Source organism: Oncorhynchus keta, chromosome 8 (assembly GCF_023373465.1).
Source record: "Oncorhynchus keta strain PuntledgeMale-10-30-2019 chromosome 8, Oket_V2, whole genome shotgun sequence".
Lineage (NCBI taxonomy): Eukaryota > Metazoa > Chordata > Actinopteri > Salmoniformes > Salmonidae > Oncorhynchus > Oncorhynchus keta.
Window position 1 is genome coordinate 39,721,526 of NC_068428.1, and position 22,652 is coordinate 39,744,177.

Below are 22,652 nucleotides of genomic sequence, written 5' to 3' on the forward strand. Positions count from 1 at the left end.
CCCCGGACAGGGCCAAACAGGAAGGATATAACCCCACCCACTTTGCCAAAGCACAGCCCCCACACCACTAGAGGGATATCTTCAACCACCAACTTACCATCCTGAGACAAGGCTGAGTATAGCCCACAAAGATCTCCGCCACGGCACAACCCAAGGGGGGGGCCAACCCAGACAGGATGACCACAGTGAATCAACCCACTCAGGTGATGCACCCCCTGCAGGGACGGCATGAGAGAGCCCCAGTAAGCCAGTGACTAGAGGCAGAGAATCCCAGTGGAAAGAGGGGAACTGGCCAGGCAGAGACAGCAAGGGCGGTTCGTTGCTCCAGAGCCTTTCCGTTCACCTTCCCACTCCTGGGCCAGACTACACTCAATCAGATGACCCACTGAAGAGATGAGTCTTCAGTAAAGACTTAAAGGTTGAGACCGAGTTTGCGTCTCTGACATGGGTAGGCAGACCGTTCCATAAAAATGGAGCTCTATAGGAGAAAGCCCTGCCTCCAGCTGTTTGCTTAGAAATTCTAGGGACAATTAGGAGGCCTGCGTCTTGTGACCGTAGCGTACGTGTAGGTATGTACGGCAGGACCAAATCAGAGAGATAGGTAGGAGCAAGCCCATGTAATGCTTTGTAGGTTAGCAGTAAAACCTTGAAATCAGCCCTTGCTTTGACAGGAAGCCAGTGTAGAGAGGCTAGCACTGGAGTAATATGATCAAATTTTTTTGTTCTAGTCAGGATTCTAGCAGCCGTATTTAGCACTAACTGAAGTAGCCGGAAAGTAGCCGGAAAGTAGAGCATTGCAGTAGTCTAACCTAGAAGTGACAAAAGCATGGATGAATTTTTCTGCATAATTTTTGGACAGAAAGTTTCTGATTTTTGCAATATTACGTAGATGGAAAAAAGCTGTCCTCGAAATGGTCTTGATATGTTCTTCAAAAGAGAGATCGGTAACACCGAGGTCCTTCACAGTTTTATATGAGACGACTGTACAACCATTAAGATTAATTGTGAGATTCAACAGAAGATCTCTTTGTTTCTTGGGACCTAGAACAAGCATCTCTGTTTTGTCCGAGTTTAATAGTAGAAAGTTTGCAGCCATCCACTTCCTTATGTCTGAAACACATGCTTCTAGCGAGGGCAATTTTGGGGCTTCACCATGTTTCATTGAAATGTACAGCTGTGTGTCATCCGCATAGCAGTGAAAGTTAACATTATGTTTTCGAATAACATCCCCAAGAGGTAAAATGTATAGTGAAAACAATAGTGGCCTAAAACAGAACCTTGAGGAACACCGAAATTTACAGTAGATTTGTCAGAGGACAAACCATTCACAGAGACAAACTGATATCTTTCCGACAGATAAGATCTAAACCAGGCCAGAACATGTCCGTGTAGACCAATTTGGGTTTCCAATCTCTCCAAAAGAATGTGGTGATCGATGGTATCAAAAGCAGCACTAAGGTCTAGGAGCACGAGGACAGATGCAGAGCCTCGGTCCGATGCCATTAAAATGTCATTTACCACCTTCACAAGTGCCGTCTCAGTGCTATGATGGGGTCTAAAACCAGACTGAAGCATTTCGTATACATTGTTTGTCTTCAGGAAGGCAGTGAGTTGCTGCGCAACAGCCTTTTCTAAAATTTTTGAGAGGAATGGAAGATTCGATATAGGCCGATAGTTTTTTTTTTTTACCAGTCTCTTCATCTACTAGGAGACTGCTCCCTGGGTATACCAGTCTCTTCATCTACTAGGAGACTGCTCCCTGGGTATACCAGTCTCTTCATCTATTAGGAGACTGCTCCCTGGGTACACCAGTCTCTTCGTCTACTAGGAGACTGCTCTCTGGGTATACCAGTCTCTTCATCTACTAGGAGACTCTCTGGGTACACCAGTCTCTTCGTCTACTAGGAGACTGCTCCCTGGGTATACCAGTCTCTTCGTCTACTAGGAGACCGCTCCCTGGGTATACCAGTCTTTTCGTTTACTAGGAGAACGATCTCTGGGTATACCAGTCTCTTCGTCTACTAGGAGACTGCTCTCTGGGTACACCAGTCTCTTCGTCTACTAGGAGACTGCTCTCTGGGTATACCAGTCTCTTCATCTACTAGGAGACTACTCTGGGTATACCAGTCTCTTCATCTACTAGGAGACTGCTCTCTGGGTATACCAGTCTTTTCGTTTACTAGGAGAACGCTCACTGGGTATACCAGTCTCTTCATCTACTAGGAGACTGCTCCCTGGGTATACCAGTCTCTTCATCTACTAGGAGACTGCTCTCTGGGTATACCAGTCTCTTCATCTACTAGAGACTGCACTCTGGGTATACCAGTCTCTTCGTCTACTAGGAGACTGCTCTCTGGGTACACCAGTCTCTTCGTCTACTAGGAGACTGCTCTCTGTGTATACCAGTCTCTTCATCTACTAGGAGACTACTCTGGGTAAACCCTCTCCATCTACTAGGAGACTGCTCTCTGGGTATACCAGTCTCTTCATCTACTAGGAGACTGCTCTCTGGGTATACCAGTCTCTTCATCTATTAGGAGACTGCTCCCTGGGTACACCAGTCTCTTCGTCTACTAGGAGACTGCTCTCTGGGTATACCAGTCTCTTCATCTACTAGGAGACTACTCTGGGTATACCAGTCTCTTCATCTACTAGGAGACTGCTCCCTGGGTATACCAGTCTCTTCATCTACTAGGAGACTGCTCCCTGGGTATACCAGTCTCTTCGTCTACTAGGAGACTCCTCTCTGGGTACACCAGTCTCTTCGTCTACTAGGAGACTGCTCCCTGGGTATACCAGTCTCTTCGTCTACTAGGAGACCGCTCCCTGGGTATACCAGTCTTTTCGTTTACTAGGAGAACGATCTCTGGGTATACCAGTCTCTTCGTCTACTAGGAGACTGCTCTCTGGGTACACCAGTCTCTTCGTCTACTAGGAGACTGCTCTCTGGGTATACCAGTCTCTTCATCTACTAGGAGACTACTCTGGGTATACCAGTCTCTTCATCTACTAGGAGACTGCTCTCTGGGTATACCAGTCTTTTCGTTTACTAGGAGAACGATCTCTGGGTATACCAGTCTCTTCGTCTACTAGGAGACTGCTCTCTGGGTACACCAGTCTCTTCGTCTACTAGGAGACTGCTCTCTGGGTATACCAGTCTCTTCATCTACTAGGAAACTACTCTGGGTATACCAGTCTCTTCGTCTACTAGGAGACTGCTCTCTGGGTACACCAGTCTCTTCGTCTACTAGGAGACTGCTCTCTGTGTATACCAGTCTCTTCATCTACTAGGAGACTACTCTGGGTAAACCCTCTCCATCTACTAGGAGACTGCTCTCTGGGTATACCAGTCTCTTCATCTACTAGGAGACTGCTCTCTGGGTATACCAGTCTCTTCATCTACTAGGATACTGCTCTCTGGGTATACCAGTCTATTCATCTACTAGGAGACTGCTCTCTGGGTATACCAGTCTCTTCATCTACTAGGAGACTACTCTGGGTATACCAGTCTCTTCATCTACTAGGAGACTGCTCTCTGGGTATTACCAGTCTCTTCGTCTACTAGGAGACTGCTCCCTGGGTATACCAGTCTCTTTGTCTACTAGGAGACTGCTCTCTGGGTATACCAGTCTTTTCGTTTACTAGGAGAACGCTCACTGGGTATACCAGTCTCTTCATCTACTAGGAGACTGCTCCCTGGGTATACCAGTCTCTTCATCTACTAGGAGACTGCTCTCTGGGTACACCAGTCTCTTTGTCTATTAGGAGACTGCTCCCTGGGTATACCAGTCTCTTCATCTATTAGGAGACTGCTCCCTGGGTATACCAGTCTCTTCATCTACTAGGAGACTGCTCTCTGGGTATACCAGTCTCTTCGTCTACTAGGAGACTGCTCTCTGGGTATTACCAGTCTCTTCGTCTACTAGGAGACTGCTCCCTGGGTATACCAGTCTCTTTGTCTACTAGGAGACTGCTCCCTGGGTATACCAGTCTCTTTGTCTACTAGGAGACTGCTCCCTGGGTATACCAGTCTCTTCGTCTGCTAGGAGTTGAGATACTTAAGAAGCAAAAGGAAATGTATTTCCTACTTTATACATTTACTTCAGATTTACAAATAATTTAGGATTTTTTTCTTAGATTTCACTGTAATGTGGTAAATCAAGTTAAAAAGTAAGATTTTAAAATGAACAGAAATGTGATAAAACATCTGATAATATAAGCACTGCCATTTGAACCATAGGTCTCATATAGCACAAATCAACAACCCAGGACTTCCCCAACTCGGTCCTGGGGCACTTTCTGGTTTTGCACAGCTTATTCAAAACCATCAATCTTTAATGATTAGTTGATCAATTGAATCAGCTGTGTAGTGCTAGGGCAGAAACCGAAAGGTGCACCCCTTCAGTTCCCGAGGACCCGAGATGGGGAAACAGCAGGAGTGAGAGTCTGCTGGGGTGTTATGCGACTGTATTAAATATCTTGCTGAGTTTTTCCTCACGCAGTCGTGGCTCACTTTGAACAAGAACACAAGCAAACTTCTCAACAAGGCAGACCTTTATTTGTAAAAAAAAAACAAAAAAAAAAACAGTACAATACCTCATCCTTACAAATACGCCTAAGAAAAAAAACAGTACAATACCTCATCCTTACAAATACGCCTAAGAAAAACAACAACATTCAACTGAAAAAATAAGCATTGTAAGAACAGGGGACATGACATTTAAATGGTCGTCATTGAAGAGAAACATCTGTACATGTTGATTAACACACTGTAGGTTGACAGTGGTCTTCAGATTCATCATCACCATACAAGTCCACACGATTAGCACAAACAAATCCAAAACAAAAGTATCGTTTTGTTAATACATCTAGAAAATATTGAGAAAGTTAAAATGTTAAAAGTCAGGACACTGTTTTTAAACTTAAAAAAATGAAATAAAATCTGTTACTTTGTTTGCTAATCCTACTAACACATTTTAAACCCGTTGACTATTCCCACAAAGTCCACATCCATTACGACGTGAACAAGAAAATCCAAAATGAATAACCAACAAAGACAATTGGTTTTTACGAACTAAACCCTCTATGCAATGTTAGAATAATTATCTTGATTCAAATCGCACCATTTTATGCAAAAAAAATAATAAACAAAATTCACCAAGGCGAAAGATCAAGTCCTTTATATTCTAAGCAAAAGAAAAGCATTGTTTTTCATCATTTTAATGTTATTGTACAAGACAGACACTAATGGTTACTGTACAATGCATGTATACATAGAACAAATGTAGATTCTATGCCCATTCTAATAATTTTGATTCTATACAATGTATATCTGAACACTTCAGTCAGACACCAGACCACCTCTCTACTCTACACTCGGCCTACAGCACTCTGCTACTGCCTTTTCTTACTGTAGCAGTCCTCGGACATAAATCACAGATAATCTGAACGTTAGCGTGAATGTAGAAAGATGACTAAACTCTTAACTCCTTTTTTGTCATCTCTAGATTATAAACATGCATCCTAGACAAGAGAAACTACGCCACCCGGTTCAGAGACATTCTGAGATATTCAGGGTTTTTTTTTTGGTCAAAGTTATTGTGTTGTACATGTACACAAACCTGATGTAGTTCCAAGCGTGTAGCTTCAGGCGATGACAGCGTGGACATCTTTATGATGCGGCCCCCCACCCCATTTCACTACCTGTATACCCTGAAGGCCACCTCATATCCCAACAGTTACCTGACAGACAGCGACTACCTGTCCGTGGATTATAGACTGATACAAAACGGCAGCTGATTCCCTTTATATAATGACCAGGGTTATAAGTAGTGGACTATATAGGGCCTCCAAGCTAGTCCCACTTTTCATCGGTCCAGTCTAAAAAAGGGGATTGATTTAGACCTGGGACACCAAGACGTGTGCAATTAGTTACCAGGTAGAATAGAAAAGCAGCAGGCTCCTCGTAGGGGTCAGAGTTTATTAACCCTGCTATAGGGAACAATGTGTCATAACCTGTAGTCATCTCTAATCCGTTATAGTGGACCGGAAATAACAGGTGCGAACTGGCGTACGTGAGCACGTCTGTCTGTCTGCAGAGTCACGGTGACATATTGACATCTTTGTGCAACATTCTACTCCTTCCAGCAGCTCTGGAAGAAGTAGGATGAAGATGCCTAAATGGTTAAGGTGAAGACACAGGGGAAGGTAAGCTGATCCCAGATCTGTGCCTATGGGACAACTTTACATTTAACCAGTAAGGTAGAGGTTGGAAGCTGCCTGGGAGAATCCAGTAGAAGGGCAACATCGCCCTCTTGTGAAGATAGTTGCAACTACGCCCTGCATGTCAACTGACAATGTCCCTAGTCGAGAGAGCGCTGTCTGTCTAGTCGCCTGTGCGTCCGCCCTGTCTGTCTATGTGTCTGTCTGCAGCACTGTGGGCATTCCGTGGCAAAGGACAGAGGACAAGTAGGTCTTAGAACATCCACTGTAGCGGTCAGGGGTCGGGGAGGCTGGATTGGTGCGTCTGTCTGGCCTCTCCTACCTGCTGAGACGAAGCTTGATAGAGTTCTTCACCACTGGAATGGGGTTGGCTGGCAAGAGAGGCACGTCAGACAGATCCGTACTCACCATTCTCTGAGGAGAGAGAATATTAAGTTGTTGTTTGGCTGCAAAATTCACAATATCAACAGACCAAAGTGGAGAAAATTACCTGTAGCCTACCTAGAATTATATATATACACACATATAAATGAGAGAGAGAGAGAGAGAGAGAGATGCTCTTTTGTGAGTGTAATATTTACTGTTCATTTCTAATGGTTTATTTTCCTTTTGTTTTTGTCTATTTCACTTGCTTTGCCAATGTAAAACAATTTGTCTCCCATGCCAATAAAGCTTTTGAATAGAATTGAGCGAGAGAGAGAGATGAGAGACACAAAAGGAGAGCTGATACCGTAATGTTTGCCTCCATCTTCACTTCCCCTTCAGAAGCCGCCATCTCCTCAGATATACTGTCCTCATTCACCTGGCAACACAAGGGCCCACAGAACAGTTTATCACAACTGTCATTAACCTGGCAACACAAGGTCCCACAGAACAGTTTATCACAACTATCATTGACCTGGCAACACAAGGGCCCACAGAACAGTTTATCACAACTATCATTGACCTGGCAACACAAGGGCCCACAGAACAGTTTATCACAACTATCATTGACCTGGCAACACAAGGGCCCACAGAACAGTTTATCACAACTATCATTGACCTGGCAACACAAGGGCCCACAGAACAGTTTATCACAACTATCATTGACCTGGCAACACAAGGGCCCACAGAACAGTTTATCACAACTATCATTGACCTGGCAACACAAGGGCCCACAGAACAGTTTATCACAACTATCATTGACCTGGCAACACAAGGGCCCACAGAACAGTTTATCACAACTATCATTCACCTGGCAACACAAGGGCCCACAGAACAGTTTATCACAAGTACTAAGCCGGGGCAGTATACCGTATACCAAGGTATTTGGAAAAAGCCACAAGATGGTTTTTCAACACCATCCAAACTATTTATTTGAAGTTTTTCAATAAATGTGAATATCTGTAGTCAACTTCTGCAATACAATAGGAGACGCAGAGACATAAAAATGGTATCCATACATGAAATTGGGCCATGACGATAAGCTTGTTGTGTACCTCTGCCTCCACAGAGGTGCCCCCCTCTCCCTCTCCAACGCTAGCTGCACCACTATCCTCTGTCTTTGTCTCTGGGACTATGGAGGGGTCCTTAGGGCTCTTCTCCTCCAGCACCTCCTGGTTAGGGGTCCTGTGGGCCACTGGGAGACCTATGGTGGGGGGAGGAGAGGGGGTCCTGTGGGCCACTGGGGGACCTATGATGGGGGGAGGAGAGGGGGTTTGGGGGCCGCAGGGGGACCCATGGTGGGGGGAGGTGAGGTGGTCTGGCTGCTGGGGACGGAGTCTCCTGAGGTCTGTCTCTCAGTGGCTGACTCCTACAGGAAACAGAGGAGAACATTATCAAACAGGATCAATAACTGGAGTCTACTGTCCCAAAATGGCAGCAACAAACACCTGCAACAACAACAATCTCGTACATGGTGTGTACATTCTGTAAACTCCTGGCTGCACAATGGCAATTAATATTGAATAGAATACCTCAGAGTCTGATTTTAACCTCTTCCTCTCTTCTTGCATTGGGGAACCAGGTCTCTTCACAGCTGGCGGACTCATAGTGGAAGCTTGGATCTCTGGTTGGCTGGCTGCTGCCGCGATGGGACTGGGAGGGGGACCTAGCGGGCCACTCTTCACTGGGGTCGACGTGGGCACTGCGGCTGACAAGGCTGTGGGGGAGGGCACTGACATGCTGTTGTCACTGTCCAGCGATAGGTCCAGACTACTGTCATTCATCTGACGAAGCCCCTCTGTAGAGTGCTGGAGGACAGAACAAAATGACACGGGTAACAGGAAGCAGTCAGTCAGCGAAATTAGAGACAGAATATCTGTTCCACTTCTAGAGTTAAAAACACCAGCTGAAGATGCATATCTGAATGGTCAATAACATACGTAGGTTGATCAGAGGTGGAGGATAAGGAAATGGGAGTCTGTCGTACCTTCCTGCGTTTGGGCATGACCAGGCTGGGCAGTAGCTGATGCAGTTGTCTCTTCTTCACATGCATGGCCTGGATCTTCATGTCTGCCTCAAACATCTTACTGCTGATCGCCTGGCGATACACTGCAGGAATCATTTAAAAAATAACTAGGATTATGGTCCTTGTTATAGAACATTAGCATCAGTTTGTGTCAAATAATAGATACAAATACAGAACAGGACAATAATCCAAATCTGGAACGTTTCTAATTCTACATCCCAGGGTGTTCCCATGGCGTTCCCATGGCGATCGACTGTTTGAGTGAGGTGATCATACCCGTGTCAGTAAAGGACTGGATGTCAATGGTCAGGTCAACGTTGAGGTTCTCTGATGTCTCCATCTTCTTAAAGATAACCCCTATCACCCACATGGTGCTGACCTCCTCTCTGAGACAGACAAGAGACACAGAGAGAGAGAGAGAGACACAGAGAGAGAGAGAGACACAGAGAGAGAGAGAGACACAGAGAGAGAGAGAGACACAGAGAGAGAGAGAGACACAGAGAGAGAGAGAGACACAGAGAGAGAGAGAGACACAGAGAGAGAGAGAGACACAGAGAGAGAGAGAGACACAGAGATACAGAGACAGAGAGACACAGGAATACAGAGACACAGAGAGACACAGGGATAGAGACACAGAAAGAGAGACACAGAGAGAGAGACACACAGGGATACAGAGACACAGAAAGAGAGACACAGAGAGAGAGACACAGGGATACAGAGACACAGAGAGAGAGTGGCACAGAAAGAGAGAGACACAGGGATACAGAGACACAGAGAGAGAGACAGAGACACACAGAGTTATAAAAGAAAGAGACCTTGTCCGTGGTCAAGTAAGAGTTTGTTAAAATCTTGTATAAATAAATGAAATCAATCAAATGTCCCAGCTCAATAACAAACTCACTTCTCCCTGCTTTCCTTGGGTCCAGGGAATGACTGGGGGTTGACATGGGCCAACGTTATGAACTCATTCTTCTCCAGGTTTCCCACAAGGATCCTGATCTTAGACTCAACTAGACCAACCCTGCAGGGACAGAGAAAACAGTACTTTTAGCAATCTATTCCCCAACAGTAGTCTGATAAAAGACCCATCTTTTGGCTTTAGAAGCAACATTGAAACAGATGAAATGCAATACATGTTACACACCAGGTCTCCACCCCTCATCATCTAATGCTCATCAAGGTTTTTCCAGTTTTTATTTGTTTTTGTCAATACTCACCATTCCAGGTGCTGCTTCTCGGTGGGGGCGCTTGCTAGCAACACAATATAATGCCTTGGAACATAAGAGACAGAACAATACCATTACACCCTAAAAGACAGAGGCCAGGCAACGAACCCAGGCTAGGAGAGAGGCACTGAGAGGCCCGGATCAGATCGTCACCGCTCTCACAGCATGTCATGGAAATATATATATATTTTTTAAATAAAACACACTTCTCTCAAACTGCTACAAACTACAGGACAAATACCAAACTGTGTTTTAAGGCAATAAATGATAGACACACAAACGTCAATAGTCTACGTGATACTGTCTTACAGCAACACGTCACAGTATCAGCTACAACTGCTCCACAGCACATCAAACTAGTCAGATAAAACCAATAGAACTTACACAATCATTTACTCTCCAAATCATCATGTCAGAGAACGAACCTGATTCAGTCTAGAAAACATATCTTCCACAATATTAAAAAGTATCTTGATAGTCACTATTATACTAAAACTGAGCAAAACTAGTAGTCTGTCTGTGTACAATCTCTCTACCGTTACCACGGTAGCCCCATAAAGTTCTCTCTACGCAGTTACCACGGTAGCCCCATAAAGTTCTCTACGCAGTTACCACGGTAGCCCCATAAAGTTCTCTCTACGCAGTTACCACGGTAGCCCCATAAAGTTCTCTACGCAGTTACCACGGCAGCACCATAAAGATCTCTATGCAGTTACCACGGTAGCACCATAAAGTTCTCTATGCAGTTACCACGGTAGCCCCATAAAGTTCTCTATGCAGTTACCACGGTAGCACCATAAAGTTCTCTATGCAGTTACCACGGTAGCCCCATAAAGTTCTCTATGCAGTTCTCTATGCAGTTACCACGGTAGCCCCATAAAGTTCTCTACAGTTACCACGGTAGCCCCATAAAGTTCTCTATGCAGTTACCACGGTAGCAAAATAAAGTTCTCTATGCAGTTACCACAGTAGCACCATAAAGTTCTCTCTATGCAGTTACCACGGTAGCACCATAAAGTTCTCTACAGTTACCACGGTAGCCCCATAAAGTTCTCTATGCAGTTACCACGGTAGCACCATGAAGTTCTCTATGCAGTTACCACGGTAGCACCATGAAGTTCTCTATGCAGTTACCACGGTAGCACCATAAAGTTCTCTATGCAGTTACCACGGTAGCACCATAAAGTTCTCTCTACGCAGTTACCAGGGTGGCACCATAAAGTTCTCTATGCAGTTACCACGGTAGCACCATAAAGTTCTCTATGCAGTTACCACGGTAGCCCCATAAAGTTCTCTATGCAGTTACCACGGTAGCCCCATAAAGTTCTCTATGCAGTTACCACGGTAGCACCATAAAGTTCTCTATGCAGTTACCACGGTAGCACCATAAAGTTCTCTATGCAGTTACCACGGTAGCACCATAAAGTTCTCTATGCAGTTACCACGGTAGCACCATAAAGTTCTCTATGCAGTTACCACGGTAGCACCATAAAGTTCTCTATGCAGTTACCACGGTAGCACCATAAAGTTCTCTATGCAGTTACCACGGTAGCCCCATAAAGTTCTCTATGCAGTTACCACGGTAGCACCATAAAGTTCTCTATGCTCTGTGTGGAACAGCTCTTCCTTGAATCTTGTTCAAAACCACCTCACTGTTCGTCCAATCACAGGAGCTTGTACTCTGATTATTTCCCATGAGGTTACAATATTATAATGGTTTTAAAATGACAAGTAGATGATAACTGGATGGATAGTTTTTCATTTTCAGGCCACATTGAAAATAAAAAAAGGTCTGAGGCCGGGATAAAAATGACAGATGTATTTAAACAACAGTACAGAGAAACCAGTTGCAGTAAATCAGCAGGACGCCACCCAAGCCAGCAGGATGGTCTGATTCTGAAATCTATTAATCAAGCCTGATGTGTAAGAGTCTAACCTGGATGACAATCAAAGTGGAATTACTCCTCTAATGCTCCTGTCCAATCCACAGGCTGGATGTATTTATTCACTTAAAATGATCATCCATTTTTTCAGGCTCTCCAGTGCTATAAAAGGCCATCCAGAATGTCCTGTTGTATTGTCTCCTTTTCTCAGCCAGCAACCCAGAGGAATAGGAGTTGTATTTAAGGCAGGGTGTGCTGTCAACAACCCAGAGGAATAGGAGTTGTATTTAAGGCAGGGTGTGCTGTCAACAACCCAGGAGTTGTATTTAAGGCAGGGTGTGCTGTCAACAACCCAGAGGAATAGGAGTTGTATTTAAGGCAGGGTGTGCTGTCAACAACCCAGGAGTTGTATTTAAGGCAGGGTGTGCTGTCAACAACCCAGAGGAGGAGTTGTATTTAAGGCAGGGTGTGCTGTCAACAACCCAGAGGAATGTGTTTAAGGCAGGGTGTGCTGTCAACAACCCAGGAGTTGTATTTAAGGCAGGGTGTGCTGTCAACAACCCAGAGGAATAGGAGTTGTATTTAAGGCAGGGTGTGCTGTCAACAACCCAGAGGAATAGGAGTTGTATTTAAGGCAGGGTGTGCTGTCAACAACCCAGAGGAATATGAGTTGTGTTTAAGGCAGGGTGTGCTGTCAACAACCCAGAGGAATAGGAGTTGTATTTAAGGCAGGGTGTGCTGTCAACAACCCAGAGGAATAGGAGTTGTATTTAAGGCAGGGTGTGCTGTCAACAACCCAGGGGAGGAGTTGTGTTTAAGGCAGGGGTGCTGTCAACAACCCAGAGGAATATGAGTTGTGTTTCAACAACCCAGAGGAATAGGAGTTGTATTTAAGGCAGGGTGTGCTTCAACAACCCAGAGGAATAGGAGTGTATTTAAGGCAGGGTGTGCTGTCAACCCAGGGGAGGAGTTGTATTTAAGGCAGGGTGTGGGAGGAGTTGTGTTTAAGGCAGGGTGTGCTGTCAACAACCCAGGGGAGGAGTTGTGTTTAAGGCAGGGTGTGCTGTCAACAACCCAGGAGTTGTATTTAAGGCAGGGTGTGCTGTCAACAACCCAGAGGAATAGGAGTTGTATTTAAGGCAGGGTGTGCTGTCAACAACCCAGAGGAATAGGAGTTGTATTTAAGGCAGGGTGTGCTGTCAACAACCCAGGGGAGGAGTTGTATTTAAGGCAGGGTGTGCTGTCAACAACCCAGGAGTTGTGTTTAAGGCAGGGTGTGCTGTCAACAACCCAGGGGAGGAGTTCAACAACCCAGGAGTTGGTTTAAGGCAGTCAACAGCAGGGGAGGAGTTGTATTTAAGGCAGGGTGTGCTGTCAACAACCCAGGAGTTGTATTTAAGGCAGGGTGTGCTGTCAACAACCCAGAGGAATAGGAGTTGTATTTAAGGCAGGGTGTGCTGTCAACAACCCAGGGGAGGAGTTGTATTTAAGGCAGGGTGTGCTGTCAACAACCCAGGAGTTGTGTTTAAGGCAGGGTGTGCTGTCAACAACCCAGGGAGGAGTTGTATTTAAGGCAGGGTGTGCTGTCAACAACCCAGGAGTTGTATTTAAGGCAGGGTGTGCTGTCAACAACCCAGAGGAATAGGAGTTGTATTTAAGGCAGGGTGTGCTGTCAACAACCCAGAGGGAGGAGTTGTGTTTAAGGCAGGGTGTGCTGTCAACAACCCAGGGGAGGAGTTGTATTTAAGGCAGGGTGTGCTGTCAACAACCCAGAGGAGGAGTTGTATTTAAGGCAGGGTGTGCTGTCAACAACCCAGGAGTTGTATTTAAGGCAGGGTGTGCTGTCAACAACCCAGAGGAATAGGAGTTGTATTTAAGGCAGGGTGTGCTGTCAACAACCCAGGGGAGGAGGAGTTGTGTTTAAGGCAGGGTGTGCTGTCAACAACCCAGAGGTGGTGTGCTTAGCCAGGGTGTGCTGTAGGCAATATAATCAACATTTTTCTGGCCAAGAAAGGGTGGACGGATCAAACGGATTTGCCAGAAGACTTTGAGGGTATTTCACATCAAATGGAGCACTCCAGTAATGGACCACTTTGGTAAATGAAGGAGAGGATTGGATCACTAAACTTTCTATAGAACAATTAAGACAAAGGTGAGGGGATTGGACAGCAAAAAGGCTCTGCATTGTGAAAATAGGTCTACACGTTGATTGGGTAGCAAAACGCTCTGCATTGTGAAAATAGGTCTACACGTTGATTGGGTAACAAAACGCTCTGCATTGTGAAAATATGTCTACACGTTGATTGGGCAACAAAACGCTCTGCATTGTGAAAATATGTCTACACGTTGATTGGGCAGCAAAACGCTCTGCATTGTGAAAATAGGTCTACACGTTGATTGGGCAACAAAACGCTCTGCATTGTGAAAATAGGTCTACACGTTGATTGGGCAACAAAACGCTCTGCATTGTGAAAATATGTCTACACGTTGATTGGGCAACAAAACAAAACGCTCTGCATTGTGAAAATATGTCTACACGTTGATTGGGTAACAAAACAAAACGCTCTGCATTGTGAAAATAGGTCTACACGTTGATTGGGCAGCAAAACGCTCTGCATTGTGAAAATAGGTCTACACGTTGATTGGGCAGCAAAACGCTCTGCATTGTGAAAATAGGTCTACACGTTGATTGGGCAGCAAAACGCTCTGCATTGTGAAAATAGGTCTACACGTTGATTGGGCAGCAAAACGCTCTGCATTGTGAAAATAGGTCTACACGTTGATTGGGCAACAAAACAAAACGCTCTGCATTGTGAAAATAGGTCTACACGTTGATTGGGCAGCAAAACGCTCTGCATTGTGAAAATAGGTCTACACGTTGATTGGGCAGCAAAACGCTCTGCATTGTGAAAATAGGTCTACACGTTGATTGGGCAACAAAACGCTCTGCATTGTGAAAATATGTCTACACGTTGATTGGGCAACAAAACAAAACGCTCTGCATTGTGAAAATATGTCTACACGTTGATTGGGTAACAAAACAAAACGCTCTGCATTGTGAAAATAGGTCTACATGTTGATTGGGCAGCAAAACGCTCTGCATTTGAAAATTGGGTTGATTGGGCAGCAAAACGCTCTGCATTGTGAAAATAGGTCTACACGTTGATTGGGCAACAAAACGCTCTGCATTGTGAAAATAGGTCTACACGTTGATTGGGCAGCAAAACGCTCTGCATTGTGAAAATAGGTCTACACGTTGATTGGGCAGCAAAACGCTCTGCATTGTGAAAATAGGTCTACACGTTGATTGGGGCTGCAAAAGGAACAATGCCTCCCTTCCAATGACAGTGCTTCTTGGGTAACAGAACTGTGGCCACTGTCCTCTCATCATGCTCTTGCATACCACTGATAAACCAATTAAAAACGTATCTATATCTAAAACCTATCTAGCTATGTAGAAAGTGTTCTTAACTGACACTTGCCTAGTTAAATAAAGCTGAAATGTAAAAATAAAAATAAATGTAAATACATTTCTCTACACACAGATTTCAACACAACATTTCTCTATACACAGATTTGAGCAGAACTGCTAAGTTGACAATGGAATCCAGGATGTGAGTTAGTGATCTGGATTCATGTATAGAATTAAACTGAAAGAATGACGCTTTCATTTTTTGGTGTTCTTCACATGGCTACTGGCTAATGCTACTGCAACAATTTACAGATTTATCATGATAAAAAAATAAATAAATAAAAAACATGTCTACAAAATCAAGACTAACAAGAAATACATTGTGCAAATTGTGAACTAAAGCATTTTATTTGGGATTTGATAGGACAATATAACAAGACAAGGAAAACCAGGAGATGGTTTAATATAGGAAACTGTACAACTGAAGTACCTACCTTTTAGTAAAATATACAAACATCAAATATTGAGTTGTGCTTACATTAGAGGCACAGTCTATACTAAATATTACTGAGACACTGGGCTTCAGGCCCTGCACAAAGTTAACATAGTATTTGTGTTTATGATAATTGTTTTGTGAATCAAAGAGGATGCTTAGGTAAGAAGAAAGATTATTTTGAGTCTTGTATGAAAGCCTGAAGTGTATATTTAATAATTACAAGTAAGTCAAACTGAAGGAGTGGATTACATATACAATTGAATATAAAAAGACGAAAAGGAGAGCTTCACATTTACTGAAAAGTACGTTGGTATATTTAGAAAATAGAAATCTTTATTGAAATAGTTGGTTTGTCTCACCATGTGTGTCCCACAGGATAAGCTGCTTAATACATACTTGTATTTCTGAAAGAAGTTTGGTGCTTCAAATAGTTTGGACCACTCTGCTTTATTCTGCAAAATGTCATCTGTGATGGACAGACCTGTGGGAAGAAGGAAACCTTGTTTACCAACAGGGAGAAGGAGGAAGGAAACCTTGTTTACCAACAGGGAGAAGGAGGAAGGAAACCTTGTTTACCAACAGGGAGAAGGAGGAAGGAAACCTTGTTTACCAACAGGGAGAAGGAGGAAGGAAACCTTGTTTACCAACAGGGAGAAGGAGGAAGGAAACCTTGTTTACCAACAGGGAGAAGGAGGAAGGAAACATTGTTTACCAACAGGGAGAAGGAGGAAGGAAACCTTGTTTACCAACAGGGAGAAGGAAGAAGGAAACCTTGTTTACCAACAGGGAGAAGGAAGGAAACCTTGTTTACCAACAGGGAGAAGGAGGAAGGAAACATTGTTTACCAACAGGGAGAAGGAGGAAGGAAACATTGTTTACCAACAGGGAGAAGGAGGAAGGAAACATTGTTTACCAACAGGGAGAAGGAGGAAGGACGGGTGGCATCCATAAGTCTAAATATTCCTGTTACATTGCACAACCTTCAATGTTATGTCATAATTACGTAAAATTCTGGCAAATTAGGCGACCCAAACTGTTGCCCTGACTCTGCATGCAAGAGAAGTGACACAATTTCACCTGGTTAATATTGCCTGCTAACCTGGATTTCTTTTAGCTAAATATGCAGGTTTAAAAATATATATTTCTGTGTATTGATTTTAAGAAAGGCATTGATGTTTATGGTTAGATAGATACACGTTGGAGCAACGACAGTCCTTTTTCACGAATACGCACCGCATCGATTATATGCAACGCTTGACATGCTAGATAAACTAGTAATATCATCAACCATGCGATGTTAACTAGTGATTATGATTGATTGATTGTTTTTTATAAGATAAGTTTAATGCTAGCTAGCAACTTACCTTGGCTTACTGCATTCGTGTAACAGGCAGGCTCCTCGTGGAAGTGTAATGTAATCAGTTGGTTAGAGCGTTGGACTAGTTAACCGTAAGGTTGCAAGAGTGAATCCACGAGCTGACAAGGTACAAAATCTGTCATTCTGCCCCTGAACAGGCAGTTAACCCACCGTTCGTAGACTGTCATTGAAAATAAGAATGTGTTCTTAACCGACTTGCCTGGTTAAATAAAGGTTAAATTAAAAATATATAAAAAGGAACCCCTTCAAAAAAATAACTAAAAAAGGCCAGACTAGATGGAATTGACTTGATATGCAAAACTTACATTTGATGAAACTTCCCTTTGACATCAATGTATAATTTATGTGAATGTTTGAGTAAGTTTCTCACTCAAGTCTCTGAAGTTAGGACACTGATATGAGGAGTTTTGTATAAAAAGAGCACAGAGGGGCCTGTGGATGCAACAGTTTGTGTATAAAAGTTAGAAATCGAGACGGCCAACGGACCCTGTTTGAACTCGTCCACCATGACAGCCCGTGTGGAGACGGAGACGTTGTAGGTGGAGTTCTGCTGGGGGTAGGCTGGTGTGATGATGGGCATCAGGTGGTACCGGTCACTGGGGGTCACCTGGAACAACACAGTAACACATTCTCAGAGTTATATCCTACATGGTAATATAGGGCTTCTAGCAGGGTTGGAGTCAATTTCATTTCAATTCAGTCATATCTTACATGGGAATATAGGGCCTCTAGCAGGGTTGGAGTCAATTTCATTTCAATTCAGTCATATCTTAAATGGGAATATAGGGCCTCTAGCAGGGTTGGAGTCAATTTCATTTCAATTCAGTCAGTTGTATGATATATTAAGCCTCAAATGCAGTTGAATCAAATTGTTTGTAGTGGAACAGATGAAATAAGTAACTGACTCGGGGGTTGAGATCACAGGTAAAACCCCTGGCCCTAGACTTTAAATGGTTGATACAAGTGGGATGTGTCTGTGTCTTGGAGGAACGGGTGTTTATAACCGCTTTTTAAAAAATACATAAATACAAATATTTAGATTTATTTAAAAAATTAAAAACTCACTTTAGTTGGCAGCTCAGCTAGTAAAATGCTCTAGGCAGTTAAGTTTATGACAGTCCTTGATCTATTAGTGTTGCTCAGGAAAGGACTTGTATCAGCATGACCAACATTACCCTGGGGTCCCAGACTGGCAGGTTCAGGTTGCAGTCCTCTGGCTGCTTCAGGAGAACAGGGTTGGGCCATTCCCTGCAACACAACACAAGTTCAGTGTGATGATACAGACCAAGTATAGCATCAGTCAGCCAATCCTTTGCACTAGCCATCTTGTTTCGCTATGTTCCTTAGAAATACAGGAGTAATTAAGGCTGCCAAAAGCACCAAGGACTGAGAAAATGTGATGACAATCAGGGTTTCTCTGGATCAAAAAGGGCAGAGGGGCATGGCAACAAGGACCGTCGGCACAGCTACATTTTAGAGGCCTCCATCTTGGCACTGTAGAGATATTGCATTCTTAAGCCAATTGCCCCAATTCTATAAATATCTCTATAGAGCAAAGTTGTATTTTTTGTATTTTTTTAAAGCTAATTTTCTGCAATTCTACACATTTTGCCATGGAGCCGAGTGAAAATGTTGCAGTTTTAAAAGATGTTTCCTGCATTTCTGTGCATTTTGCCATGCATAATGCTGTGTTCTTTTGCTCAAACATAACAAAATGAACACAGCTAAATTCATTGTTTTTGGAATTTTCAATTCTCCGACTGTCTTGCTTTTATTTTGGTGATTGTTAGTTCTGAAAGACTAGATGATATTTAAAAAAAATATATAGAATGTAGAAAAGATAACCTGTGGTTTTAGTCGACCCCAAAAATCAATTTAGGCAGTCCCCTAAGGACTAGAATGGCAGAACAATCCCTGACCATAATATAGAAAGGGTGTCTATTAAATCCCGCTTCATAACGGGGTTTCTGGTAGGCGGGAAATGACGGCTTTGGCCCTAAATTGTTTTATTTAAAAAGACAAATAAATAAAACAGTTGCCGGAAAATGACAGGGAGCAAAAAAAAAAAAAAAAAATTTTTTAAATAGCTATATATATATATATAACTAAGGAAAGTCCATTTAATTCCACTCCATTATACTAAACAGTCCCACTATTGACCAATAAGCATGACTGTCAAATCCATTTCCATCTATATATATATATATATATATATATATATATATATATATGTCTATATATTTAGTATAATGGAGTGGAATTAAATGGACTTTCCTTAGTTATCATGCATCTATTTATTGTTGGATTCTAGCGTGAAACATACTTGTTCAGGTTACCATACCAGAACTTATTGATTATGTCACATGTATAAGGAATGCATACAGTATGACAGGTGTCAAGGAAGGTAAATAGGAACTAGGTGTGAAAAAAGGTGTGTGGAAAGTTACTGAGTGAGAACAAGGGGGAGTGCAGAAAGATCCTATTCTGTTAAAATGTGTTATTGTTGAATATGCATGTTCCTAAGGAGGGAGGCAAAGGGCAACAGTGTAGTTAGTGTCAGTTCTTGATAAGGCAGACCAGTTTCTGAGGAATCATGTCTCAGCAGCGGTATGACCCAGTGGATGATTCAACTTGGTTTGAGCTTTTTCTACTCTGTTTGTTCAGAACCGAACATTATCCAACACAACTATCACATGTGCACTATGCCATTAGACCCACAGCATATTTTGAGCAGGATTTATCCTGGAGCTCATGAGCTGGTTGCTGCACGATTAAAAAGAGCTATTCATTTTTGTTCTCTCTCAACTGGTAATTGAAGTGCACCTCCCAGTCACCAAGTGCAGGCAACATGCAATCAGCGAGTGACCCATCACTTTACAATGTGAGCTGGAGGCAGTATGGATTTCGAAAACACACTTAAAATGGTTTGAAACCTGATTTTTTTTCTCCAAATGAGGCATGTCTTACCTTGCTTCAAATTAGCCTATAAACAAAATCTGACAATTGAAACGTTTGAGGTAAATAGATTTTTTTTTTTTTTTTTTTACATAGGCGACACGTGAGTTTCAAGTTTTACAATTGATCCTACCATTTTATATGCCCGTTATGATCATATGCCCATTTTCATGGAACAGTTTCATTTCAATAATAATGTTCTGCTCTCTCTTCCATCACTGTCACGTGGTTAATCATACAATTATAGAAGTAAAGTAATAAGGGACCATCATCCTCTGCCATAGGGACACATTGACACATCGTGATCCACAACAACAAATAAAACGTTTTAAAAATGTATTAAGAACACATTCTTATTTACTATCGACGGCCTATACCGGCCAAACCTAGACGACGCTGGGCCAATTGTGCGCCGCCCTATGGGACTTCCAATCACGACCGGTTGTGATACAGCCTGGAATCAAACCTGTAATGATGCATCAAAGCCCTGAGATGCAGTGCCTTAGACCGCTAAGCCACTCGGGAGACTAAAGAAATGAGAGCATGGAACTCATAGCCTATAGGCCAGTGGTTCTTAACCTTGGAGGTACTGAACCCCACCAGTTTCATATGATCGAACCCAGGTTAAGAATCACTGCTATAGGCCAATGTAGCAGTAAGTCTATAACTTTCATTGATCTTTCACACTGAGGTGGCTGATTATCGAGACATTGTTGGAAATATTTTTATATACCACTACACCATTTCTCTCCTGTTCTATTAGACCCACCACTACACCATTAGACCCACCACTACACCCTTAGACCCACCACTACACCCTTAGACCCACCACTACACCATTTCTCTCCTGTTCTATTAGACCCACCACTACACCATTAGACCCGCCACTACACCATTAGACCTGCCACTACACCATTAGACCCGCCACTAGACCCTTAGACCCGCCACTACACCATTAGACCCGCCACTACACCATTAGACCCGCCACTACACCATTAGACCCGCCACTACACCATTAGACCCGCCACTACACCATTAGACCCGCCACTACACCCTTAGACCCGCCACTACACCCTTAGACCCGCCACTACACCATTAGACCCACCACTACACCATTAGACACACCACTACACCCTTAGACCCACCACTACACCATTAGACCCACCACTACACCCTTAGACCCACCACTACACCCTTAGACCCACCACTACACCCTTAGACCCACCACTACACCATTAGACCCACCACTACACCATTAGACCCACCACTACACCATTAGACCCACCACTACACCATTAGACCCACCACTACACCATTTCTCTCCTGTTCTATTAGACCCACCACTACACCATTAGACCCACCACTACACCATTAGACCCACCACTACACCATTAGACCCACCACTACACCATTAGACCCACCACTACACCCTTAGACCCACCACTACACCCTTAGACCCACCACTACACCCTTAGACCCACCACTACACCATTAGACCCACCACTACACCATTAGACCCACCACTACATCATTTCTCTCCTGTTCTATTAGACCCACCACTACACCATTAGACCCACCACTACACCCTTAGACCCACCACTACACCCTTAGACCCACCACTACACCATTTCTCTCCTGTTCTATTAGACCCACCACTACACCATTAGACCCGCCACTACACCATTAGACCCGCCACTACACCATTAGACCCGCCACTAGACCCTTAGACCCGCCACTACACCATTAGACCCGCCACTACACCATTAGACCCGCCACTACACCATTAGACCCGCCACTACACCATTAGACCCGCCACTACACCATTAGACCCGCCACTACACCATTAGACCCGCCACTACACCCTTAGACCCGCCACTACACCCTTAGACCCGCCACTACACCATTAGACCCACCACTACACCATTAGACACACCACTACACCCTTAGACCCACCACTACACCATTAGACCCACCACTACACCCTTAGACCCACCACTACACCCTTAGACCCACCACTACACCCTTAGACCCACCACTACACCATTAGACCCACCACTACACCATTAGACCCACCACTACACCATTAGACCCACCACTACACCATTAGACCCACCACTACACCATTTCTCTCCTGTTCTATTAGACCCACCACTACACCATTAGACCCACCACTACACCATTAGACCCACCACTACACCATTAGACCCACCACTACACCATTAGACCCACCACTACACCCTTAGACCCACCACTACACCCTTAGACCCACCACTACACCCTTAGACCCACCACTACACCATTAGACCCACCACTACACCATTAGACCCACCACTACACCATTTCTCTCCTGTTCTATTAGACCCACCACTACACCATTAGACCCACCACTACACCCTTAGACCCACCACTACACCATTAGACCCACCACTACACCATTAGACCCACCACTACACCCTTAGACCCACCACTACACCCTTAGACCCACCACTACACCCTTAGACCCACCACTACACCATTAGACCCACCACTACACCATTAGACCCACCACTACACCATTAGACCCACCACTACACCATTAGACCCACCACTACACCCTTAGACCCACCACTACACCATTAGACCCACCACTAC

The 22,652-nt window shown here is 43.9% G+C and overlaps 1 protein-coding gene and 2 long non-coding RNA genes across 24 annotated transcripts in view; 2 read left to right on the top strand and 1 right to left on the bottom strand.

Moving 5' to 3' along the window:
* Positions 1-4,536: 4,536 nt before the first annotated feature.
* LOC118387130 (poly(A) polymerase type 3-like) overlaps positions 4,537-22,652 on the bottom strand; it is a 36,607-nt gene continuing 18,491 nt past the window's right edge. The window contains exons 10-20 of one of the 2 annotated variants that reach the window (XM_052524179.1): positions 18,242-18,314; positions 17,553-17,673; positions 16,085-16,169; positions 9,889-9,942; positions 9,573-9,692; positions 8,948-9,057; positions 8,633-8,754; positions 8,178-8,453; positions 7,701-8,014; positions 6,953-7,024; positions 4,537-6,636 (exon numbers count right to left, since the gene is read on the bottom strand). In XM_052524179.1, coding sequence (XP_052380139.1) covers positions 7,895-8,014; positions 8,178-8,453; positions 8,633-8,754; positions 8,948-9,057; positions 9,573-9,692; positions 9,889-9,942; positions 16,085-16,169; positions 17,553-17,673; positions 18,242-18,314 — 1,081 coding nt within the window. In that variant the 3' untranslated portion in view covers positions 4,537-6,636; positions 6,953-7,024; positions 7,701-7,894. Of the gene's footprint in view, positions 6,637-6,952; positions 7,025-7,664; positions 8,015-8,177; positions 8,454-8,632; positions 8,755-8,947; positions 9,058-9,572; positions 9,693-9,888; positions 9,943-16,084; positions 16,170-17,552; positions 17,674-18,241; positions 18,315-22,652 lie in introns of both variants that reach the window. The other variant, XM_052524180.1, reaches the window with a different exon arrangement.
* On the top strand, positions 11,951-13,828 carry LOC127931444 (uncharacterized). 5 transcript variants are annotated; one of them, XR_008141185.1, is made up of 5 exons: positions 12,048-12,274; positions 12,859-13,037; positions 13,208-13,298; positions 13,336-13,380; positions 13,556-13,828. It is a non-coding gene; the product is annotated as an uncharacterized LOC127931444 (long non-coding RNA). The 5 variants fall into 5 exon arrangements; XR_008141184.1 differs by lacking the exon at positions 13,336-13,380; XR_008141187.1 differs by lacking the exon at positions 13,208-13,298.
* Positions 13,830-15,538, top strand: LOC127931443 (uncharacterized). 17 transcript variants are annotated; one of them, XR_008141170.1, is made up of 6 exons: positions 13,830-13,976; positions 14,024-14,117; positions 14,165-14,310; positions 14,363-14,550; positions 14,603-14,696; positions 14,981-15,538. It is a non-coding gene; the product is annotated as an uncharacterized LOC127931443 (long non-coding RNA). The 17 variants fall into 17 exon arrangements; XR_008141171.1 differs by having other exon boundaries at positions 14,410-14,550; XR_008141175.1 differs by having other exon boundaries at positions 14,165-14,258.